Source organism: Zea mays, chromosome 2, assembly GCF_902167145.1.
Source record: "Zea mays cultivar B73 chromosome 2, Zm-B73-REFERENCE-NAM-5.0, whole genome shotgun sequence".
Taxonomy (NCBI): domain Eukaryota; kingdom Viridiplantae; phylum Streptophyta; class Magnoliopsida; order Poales; family Poaceae; genus Zea; species Zea mays.
Genome location: NC_050097.1, coordinates 238,965,431 through 238,975,568, shown reverse-complemented (window position 1 = coordinate 238,975,568; position 10,138 = coordinate 238,965,431). Strand labels below are relative to the sequence as shown.

Below are 10,138 nucleotides of genomic sequence, written 5' to 3'. Positions count from 1 at the left end.
TCTAATAACTCACCTAACCTATAGTTTGTTCAACAGATCACAACAACGGAAACTAATCAACAAATCCAGGTCTAACAAAAGTTTGACTCAAAATCAGGGTATAATATATATTTTAATATGTGAATGCAAATAAAACCCACCAAGTGGATCATAGGCAGAACAACAGTGCATTCCAAATTCAAACCGGCCTTGTGTGTGCACATGAATGATGGATCCAATTCACATTCACGGTTGAAAAGAAAGACAATGCATTTCAGGCAGGTAAAGGCATGCATTTACCTGTATGGGTTGAGTACTCCGACATGAATAATGTGTAAGCAACAAAGGGATCTATGATTATTCTGAGTTTACGACACTAAAGGAGGTAACCATAGTAATGACAACAATTTTTACCTTAAGTGTAGACAAGTTATTAGGGTCTAAAAGTCATTCCCTCCTTTAACAAACTGCTCCTACAGGTAGCATCACAGTTTCATGAGGATGAGTAAAGTTCAAATAGTGAGGAAGGGCGCTCAATCTCTACAAAACAGGAAGTTGACATACATGAGAAGGAAGAACAATTGACTTTGCTTTTTGGTACTCTCTGACAGCAAGATCATATTCTCCTTTTCTAATGTTCCCACGGATTGCACTTGGTAGGTTAAATAGTGTTCAGAATCTTTGAAGCATTCCCTGAACAGATGTGATCTTTTCAGCTTGGGCCTGTACCAGAAGTTAAGAATTTAGTGCACTCAATAAGGAAACTTGAAGCAATAGCAATAGTTCTAGAGAACACTTAGTTTATATACCTACCTCTCAAATAGAGGCTCAAATGCACGATTTGCCACACCACTAATTTTTAGTGTCACTGAATACAAGTGAGCAGTACCTGCACCTTCAGGATCTTCCTCTATCTATCTCAATTTCGACTCAATGTCTACAAAAAAAGTTGTGTTACAAGGGGATGCAAAACATTGTCCATAAACTCAGGATCATGAACATTTATTTGCAATATGGATGTATCTAACAACTACACAAATACCATCTATTGTAGTTTTGCACGAGACAAAACAATCGAAGTTCTCCTTGACTAACTGTTTTTTCTGCTGTGTTCTCCCTTTGAGATCAGTTTTCAAGGTGAGAGCACCAGCCTCTAAGTCAGCAGCGCTCGTGTCTTTGTGGACCCACAAAAAGAAAACTTTGGGATCAAAATTTGGAGATGAATAGATAACTTTGTCTGCAAAAGTGCACAAAATAGACCTCTTAATAAGCATGAATCAAATGCAAGAAGAATTCCTGTAAAACCATCAAACCTACCTCGCATATTGGGGTCCAAACCTTGAGACTTCTCCCTTGAAATTGGAGAACTTACTGAAGCGTCAGTGATCAACCGCAGGGATTTATCATCATATTTTCATACGATTAGTTGGTAAGTCCTGTTATAAACTTTGATATATTAATAGCACAATAACTTAGAATAAATAAAATAGAATAATACCAACAAAACAGAGGGAAGAGCATTTCGAATTGCATACCCAAAACCTGAAGCCTCCTACAGTGAAGGATTGCGGTTGCAGGCTGCTACAGGTGTTGCCTTGGCCCCTAGAGCGTGGTCTTGGCCCTTGGACCGGAGATTTCTCCTGCTGCTTCTAGCTGGCAAAGGGCAGGGTTGGCCACCATTGATCTGCCTTGCGCATTGCACCCTTACCTAGCCCGCTAGCTGCCTTGAAGCTGTCCAGTTGTCGTTATGTAGGTTGTGCTGACACGACCTTGCGTCATTGCTTGGCCACCTTGGGGCTTGTCAGTTAGGGCCTAGCTATCTCCCGCTTGAGTGTCGGTTGAAAGCGAACTGATGGATATAGTAGTTTTACATGAGGCCGTTCTTGCGCTGGTCACTTTGGAGCTGAATGGCCTGCAACGGATAAACATATCAGTATACCCACCAACCAACATATACCATTTTGTGAGCTTGAAACACGTTATTCTCACATCTTACCGGGCCTAGCTCTGGGTCCTGAACTACAGTACCATTGCAGCAGAATTCCTTCTTTAGATCGATGAGGTTCTTGTTATAGCTGAATTCTTTGTTCAGACCCTGGACTATAGTCAGACCCTTTCAATCGTTGCGCTCTTAGATGCACATATGCACATAATCCTTCGTTCCAAAACCAACACCAGACTCCTCAGCATTAGCCTCAACAAATGGATCTATCAGAGACAATACCATACCATCAGATGCATAATAATACTAAGCATGTTCAAGATGAACTTCGTGTTATCAATCTATTCAGCTCAAACATGGTGACAATATTTATTTTTCAATTCAGTTTAGCTCTATTTAAGGATAAATCAAATGGCATGTTTATTCTGAAGCCCACAGAACCAATAAAAGAGCTAATAATTGCATATGATATTCATTGCTTTGAAAATGTGACTGCATCAGTTTTAGGGATTGGGATTCAATAATACAGTGATGCATTCTAGATTTCTACCATAGTGGAGAAACCAGAAATGCTCATAAAAATTGGACAGAGTATCATGGCAATGAGACTTTAAAATATCCCAAACACCAGAAATAGAGCAATGTAACTACTGACTTATGATTTGGAAATGAATGAAAAAATAGCATATTGAGAAGGATACCTGGTCTTTAGGATCAGGCAGAGAATCAATCTCAGAGTTGACAGTGAGGCCATGATACATATCATCCACATTACTACAATTGGCTTCTTGGTTCTTATCGCCGTCTGTCAAGTCATTTGACTGTTCTTCTGATAACGACACCAATGGTTCAGTGTCACGCTTAAAATTATATAGCCTAGATGCAAGTCTGTTCGTGTCCCTCCAGACACGAAGACCTTTTGCTCTCTGTTCCATTGAGGAGATAACAGATGGTTGGTGTTTATTTCTCAATTCTTGCAGTCTTGCTTCACCTACAGCTTGATATCCATGCAAGCTGTTAAAACAAGTTGGCTACTGTCAAAAGTGGAACCAGCTAAAGACTGCAAAAGGGTTACTGCATCCCCAGCATCTTTTGTTGTCACAAGTGCAGGACCTGTAATTTATAGTGGTCAGAAGCCTCTATCCAGAATGTAACTTCTAAGATACTCGGGCAGTTTGGCATTAATAAGAAAAGGAGGGACCCCATTACCATACAACTCCATCAGTGCAAGAGCTGTCTGGAACAGCATCATACGGTTTCCCTCAAAGAGAAGAACATCCCACACACGAAGCACTGAAATGTTTAAAAATAGCAGTAAAATGCTAAGAATGTTTCTAGAGAAGAGAATAGCTTATAGTCTACTCAAGAAACAGAATATTAGTCCAAGATACTTGCACAAAGACCAAGGAAACATCAGCTATAAAAAATAGTTAATGACAATAGACCAAAACTCAAATTAGACAACATTGAATCAGCACACGTACAATAGCAAACATGCACTGCAACATATGACCATCGATCACATTACAGCGATAGCGACATGAAAGGTGAAAGGGGCAATTTCCCTCTGTTGCTTGAAACGGATAGAAGTAAGGGTTCCGTTGATATGATGCAATTCTCCAAAAGTGACTGAGCCATAAGGTCAACTACGACAATCCAATCCAGTCAGCTATTGTAGTCAATAGCATGACCACAAAACGGCTCCAACCATGGGGCCACGACCTCCCAATCCTACATAGCAGGTACTATCATAGCTTTACAGTTAGCTTGGGATTCATTCTCTCAGTTCCCCAAATCCATGGGGCAAAAAATGGGGAAACTGGGAAACTTATAGCCAAAGCGGTTCCAGGTACACGTCACCCAGACCCAGTAAACCAAACCTTCCTTGAATCCCAAATCCCAAATTTCCCACACACTAAATCCGCAAACCTATAGCAGTTCAACTACAGCGCACAGTTGCAGAGCAGGCGGGATAGGAAGGAGCCTGTAGGGGGGTCGAGCCGTACCATGAAGAGGTCGAGCTCCTCCCCGCCGAACAGCCCTCCCGCGGTCGTGGCCCCGGTGGCCGTGGCGAGCGGCGGGGGGGCGCGTGACGATCTGCGCGTCGATGCAGGGGAGCTGGTCGACGGGGGTGGCGACGTGTAGGCAGGGGACGTGCGCCTCCAGGAGGCGCTCGTACAACGGGTGCACCGCGATGGCCGCCTTCTCCCTCTCTCTGCCGACGCCGGGGGAGAAGCTGCTAGGGTTCGGTGAGGATGCGGCTGCCGCCTTGATGCTTCATTTATGGCGGCGCACCGCCTTGTACGTCCATACGTACCTCCTTGTTGTCTCCGCCCTAGCCCCCTAGCTAGCGGCTAGCCTAGCCCCGCGTGTTCTCCCTCGTCCGAGAGCAGCCTGCGGGGTTTGCTGTCGAAGCCTGCTCGCACCAGGGCAAAAGGAGGAGTGGGTTCGTATGGCGGTGGCGGCGGGCGTGTGGATTTGTGTTGCGGCGGTTGCCCCTCGTTGTTGGTGGGTCGGTGCATGTGCGTGAGGCGATCAGCGAGTGGTGGTGGGAGCGCAGCATGGGGGCAAGCCGCGCCAGCGTGTGCGAGCACCGAGCAGGGAGGGGGGGAAGGAAGGTGAGGAGAGACGGGGAACGAGGGAGACTGGGGAGCTTGACAGGGGAGCGTCGGGATCCGGGTTTGGGCGGGCGGGGGAGGAAGCGCCGATGATGGCGGCAGGATATGGATCTGGATCTGGAGCGGACAGGGGTGGGAGCGCTGCGTGATTGACGGAAGCGGGTGCAGGGGCAAGGTGTCGCGGGTGCGGAGGCAACCACGGTGCACGGGATGTGGACGCCTACACTACAGGCTTATAGAGTAGTAGAGATTGTTGTACTTCCACCAGGCTTGTCTCTACTTTCCAAGGTTGAAATCCCCTAGAAAAATTATGGATTGCTCAAGAATAATATTAAAATTAGAGAAACCATTGTAAAAACTCCATTTTTCCGGTAGTAGTGGAAGGCGTTGCACAGGAGACAATCAGGTTTATATTGATTTAGACTGTCTCCAGCAGCGTCCCCTAAATTCCGTCCCCTAAAGGAATATTCTCTGTCCTTTACAGAACACTCTAAAAGATTCTGTCCTCTATATATTCTCAGTCTCCAGCAGTGTCCCCTAAATTCGGTCCCCTAAAGCTACAGTGTTAACAGATTCCCTTTTTCCATTTCTTTTTCAGTTTTCTTTGTTTTCTTCCCAAGTCACGCTACACAAATCATGCGTAAAAAATGTATTTATTAATTTTTAAATTATTAAATTAGAATTGGCAATATTAATTACCATTGGCTGTTTTGTTATGTGTAACTTTTGTCGATAAAGCGCCGCACAGTATTTTATCGGTACAAACATATTTTTTCAAATTCATAAGCTTGCACCGTAAGCCACAACTCTTCTTTGAGAAGCCATGGACTTGCTTCCCCTGCACGACAACCGGATGGCTTATCTCCGAAGCGTACTTCCTTTATAAATACCGAGTGAGCCTTGCATACTTCACTCAACCTTGCCTTTACAAACTCCACAACAATGAACCCCTACTTAGAATCGAATTTTCTTGTTCGGTTGATGGAAGAAATGGAAGAGGAAGAAGAGTTGCAGTTGGTGAGGCACATGCTCAATAGGAGGCGGCGTGCACGCAACGAGCGTCGTCATGGTGGTTCCATTCCAGGGCGTGTTAGGATTCCTCGTGATCACATGAGCGGCGATGCAAGAGTCCGAGCGGACTACTTTGCAGCGCAACCGGTGTACACCGATGCTCAATTTCGTAGGAGGTATTTAAAATGCCCACAATCATTTTGCCATGTACCTAACTTCATGACCCCTATTATGACACATTTTTTATGGTAGGTTCCGTATGCGTCGCCATGTGTTTGAGCGCCTTGTTGATGTTGTGCAACAAGTGGATCCATACTTTATTCAGCGTCCAAACTGTGCGGGTGAGATTGGTCTTTCTGCTCTACAGAAAGTTGTTGCTGCTGTTCGAATCCTTGCTTACGGTATTCCGGCTGATGCCGTGGACGAATACGTACGTATTGGTGAATCCACGGCTCATGAGGCATTGAAACACTTTTGCACGGCCGTCCAAACCGCGTTTGCTCCGTACTATCTCCGTGCACCAAATGCAGAAGATATCGCACGCCTTCTCCAAGTTGGTGAGTCACGTGGGTTTCCTGGTATGCTTGGTAGTGTTGATTGCATGCATTGGGAGTGGCGTAACTGCCCAAGTTCATGGAAGGGCATGTTTACAGGGCGTGGTAAACATCCTACCATGATCTTGGAAGTTGTTGCGTCGTATGACCTGTGGATATGGCATGCATATTTTGGTCTGCCAGGTAGCTGCAATGACATAAACGTTCTGCACCGTTCAAACCTTTTCCAAAGGCATCTGAGCGGTGACACACCTCCTGTTTCATTCACTGTGAATGGTCACACGTACAATATGGGATATTACCTAGCAGACAGGATTTACCCTGACTGGCCCGCATTTGTCAAGACAATCCGTAATCCCTACGACGTTAGAACGCAACACTTTGCAACAATTCAAGAGTCTGCTCGAAAAGATATTGAACGAGCTTTCGGTGTACTCCAGAAGAGATGGGGTGTGGTCCGTGGCCCTGCTTACGGTTGGAGTCCTGAACACATTGGGGACATCATGAAAACTTGCATAATATTGCACAACATGATAATAGAAGACGAAGGTTCATTGGCTTTGAACACATCCTTTGAAAACATCGGAGTGCTGGCAGACACAAGTCAAGGTTCAATGGAAGAGCGCAATGACTTCGTCAATCAAAGGTACAACCAACTCAAAGACCGCAAACAAATATACTCATCTTCAGGTTGATCTGATACACCATCACTGGGCGCGACATGGATCCGGAGTTGCATAGGAACCAATGAAACAAGTTGTGTCATGTATGTTCTTATCTACTATCGAACTGTTATTGTCTAGACATGTTTGTTAGTTTACCTTGTTCTAGTGTGGAAGTGTCTATGTTTGTTAGTTTACCTTGTTCTAGTGTGGAAGTGTTTGTTGTCTGCACTGTGTGTCGTAGTGTCTCATGCTGCTCTTTCAATTCAATAACAAGAAGTACTACTGTAATGCAAGCACATGTGTGTACAAATGGTAAACAAAAAGAACAACATGCTCACAGTTATTCAAACCAAATAGTTCAAAACATATACTAAAACATTGAGGTACAAACCATGACAAATAGTTCAAAACAAATAGTTGAAACAGGTACTAAAACATTCTGGTACAAACCAGATTTGGGTCTAATGATAGCAAGCTCACATAAAGAAGTCCGAGTACGCCGCATTCAGAAATGATAAACAAACAAATTAAGTAACTGACCATCACTGGCCAAATGAAGTTGACCCAGTAACCCTCACCAATATCTCATGTTGCTTGGCTTCATAGTACTTGCGAAGAAGAGGGTTACATTTGCTCAAATCCATGCTTAAGATCATGATCTCCTCTTCCTTGTCCTCCTTTAGTTTCTGCCTTTCAAGCCTTAATTTCTCTAGGTTCAACTTCTTCTTTTCTAGGAGCAGTTTCTGCCTCTCATTTTTGTTCATTGAATCCAACTTCTTTTCCTCAGTTGTAACAGCTGTCTTGTACACTGACAGGCGCTCCAAAGAAAGATCTCCCATGCGTGTCATGAACTCAGAATCTGATGAAGATGTGTCCACAGATTTAGTCCTCTTTGCCTTTTCCTTCGAAGAATCTCGACCCAGTGGCCTCTTCGATGTGAAGCTAGATGGTACAGATTCTTCTGCATCCACATCGACAGTGTTAGAATGGGTGGGATTAGCGTTGCCATGCTGATTTTGTTGCCCCATGTGGTTGTCCATCCATTTTGGTTGGTCCTTAAGTATGGCCCAACAATTTAAAAAGTGGAAAGGCTTCTTCTCAATAGCTACAAATCTAGAGGCTGCCAGTGATGTCTGCGAGATAAAACAACTGGTTACAGCAGGAACATACTTGTAAATACCTACAATAGTTATGTGAAAATGTTACATTAAAGATGTACCTTGTCTACGTCAGTGAGTCCACTAGGATTTTGTCGGAGGACTGCCATCATGTAACCAGCAAAAGTGGAACACTGTGTTTTGATAGTATCCCATCTACTCATCAAAGATTTTGTGGACCTTTCGGGCAATGTTCCTCGTCTTGAGTTGTATGCTTCAGTAATTCTACTCCAAAATCCTTGACGTTTCTGCCCTGTGTTAATAATGGGATCGCAACTGACAGCAAGCCAAGCATGGCATACCCTAGTGTCCTCATCAGTAGTGAAGTTTGCTAGCTTTGTTCTTTGAGTTGTCTTTTTAGGAACAGCTGGTGTTCTTGAGCCCTCGGCTTGGCCATCAACTGGAAATTCAGAATGTTGAGTTCCCATAGGCTACTTGTCAATCTGGCTAAGGAAGCTTCCATATTGAGACATCACCTGGTTCCAATCACTCCCCATTCTATGCAACAGAGGCAGATCAAACATGATATAAATGAACAGAACTGAACATGTAACATGATATAAAGTAACGCAAACATACTCCAACATAACAGAATAATAATTATACTAGCTGAAATGGTTTCAGTTTACATAGAACAGAACATTGAAATCCCCCAAAAGCATGATCATACCAACCCTGCCACCTTTCCTAGTTTTCGTCATACAGACGTGGTTACCGTACATGCTACAATACTTCTACTTAAGTTAAACCTACACACTAGTAGGGATATGTGTCGTCGGTTGAGTAGTCACGACCATCGTCGTAGCCCACAAGGTCTTCATAGTTAATAGGTGACTCTTCGTCTATCAGTAGCTCGTCTTCTGAACCATCTTCTATCAGAAGCTTCTCTACTGCTTCCTCTTGTCGTCGATGTTCGTTTACTTGACAGTTAGCCATATTTTCTACCTCCCACTAAGTTTGCACTGCTACGTCTTCAAGATCCTTGGCGAGGTCGTCGATCTCAACTAGTGCTCGGCTCAATTCGTCCACCAAAGGTGAGTTGAAAGGCTGGAAGGCTGATTGGACGACATCAACGATGTCACAACTACGCTTTTGAACAACTCTGAGCAGAGTAGCCAGTGCTTTACAGAGCTTTTCGTTCTCTGATTCCATGGCTACATCAAACACAGTGTTCTATTAGTTAGCACCGCCTACAAATTAGCTGTCTTATACAAACTAGTGCATATAAGGGATTCGAAACTATGGCTACACAGTTGAAATTAACCCTAAAACCATGAATGTACATTCCATCTCGCAGTACAATCAAAACAACAGAAAATCAGGGAGAACACAGTCTGGCCACATCCAATCACTATGTTATTTTCTGCAAACAATCATCTTAAATGTCAACCTGTTTTCAATTCGAAGATTACTGACCATGTTCACATACAAAAGCCTCATGATCTGGGAGACCCGACAAAACTACAAGGGAGAAAACACCCCGCTATTGAAGATTTCATGTTGATTAATTTGAATGCTCCGGATCTGGGAGGAAAAACCCCCCAAACCCGAAATGGCTAGCCCCAAATCCGGTATAAATTAAGGAATCCGGACACAACAATAAGGGATTCATGGATGAAATTCAAGTTCTTGAATTTCAATGCTCCGGATCTAGGAGAAAACACCCCGCAAACCCTAACTTCCTTGGCCGAAATACAAAGAATACAATACGGTAATGAATCAGTAGTGTACGCAATGGATTTGTGTAGATCGTACCTCGGTCTTCGCGGATCTGGCTCGGTGGAGCGAATCGAAGAGGAAGACGACGGCGGCGATGAGCTTCTCTTCCTTTTGTCGGTAGCCTTGGACGAAGTCGGCGGACGACGAAGTCGTTTGCCGATGGCGACTCTCCGGCGACGAGCTGGGGGAACCTCGCTTGGAACTTCGATTGCGGTGGGTCACGCGTCGTCGGTTGGAAATGGTGCCAGGTCTACGCCGCCAGACCCGCCACCGCACGCCCACTTCTCGCCCACCTGCCTCGATGCCAGCGGCGAAGCACGCCGGATCGAGGGGTCGGCCCCGGGAGATGCAGTTGCCAGCGCGGGGTAGGAGGAGGCGGAAGTTTCCTCGCGGCGGCTGGTGGAGGAGTAGCGCGGATAGCGCACTCTCGGAGGCCTCCACATTTAGAGTGTCTGGCACATCCTCTAAAATTTAGAGGACGCTTTAGAGTATC

General features: G+C 44.7%; 1 protein-coding gene and 1 long non-coding RNA gene across 2 annotated transcripts; one reads left to right on the top strand and one right to left on the bottom strand.

Annotated features, from left to right (window-relative positions):
* Positions 1–544: 544 nt before the first annotated feature.
* On the bottom strand, positions 545–1,382 carry LOC103648236 (uncharacterized). Its single transcript, XR_002267767.3, has 4 exons — positions 1,297–1,382; positions 1,022–1,216; positions 793–916; positions 545–702 (listed from the first exon to the last, which is right to left on the bottom strand). It is a non-coding gene; the product is annotated as an uncharacterized lncRNA (long non-coding RNA).
* A 4,074-nt stretch (positions 1,383–5,456) lies between these two features.
* LOC103648235 (protein ALP1-like) lies at positions 5,457–7,065 on the top strand. The gene is made up of 2 exons (XM_008672728.3): positions 5,457–5,726; positions 5,803–7,065. Exons 1-2 carry the CDS (start codon positions 5,482–5,484, stop codon positions 6,797–6,799), a joined length of 1,242 nt encoding a protein of 413 aa, XP_008670950.1. The 5' UTR covers positions 5,457–5,481; the 3' UTR covers positions 6,800–7,065.
* Positions 7,066–10,138: the final 3,073 nt, after the last annotated feature.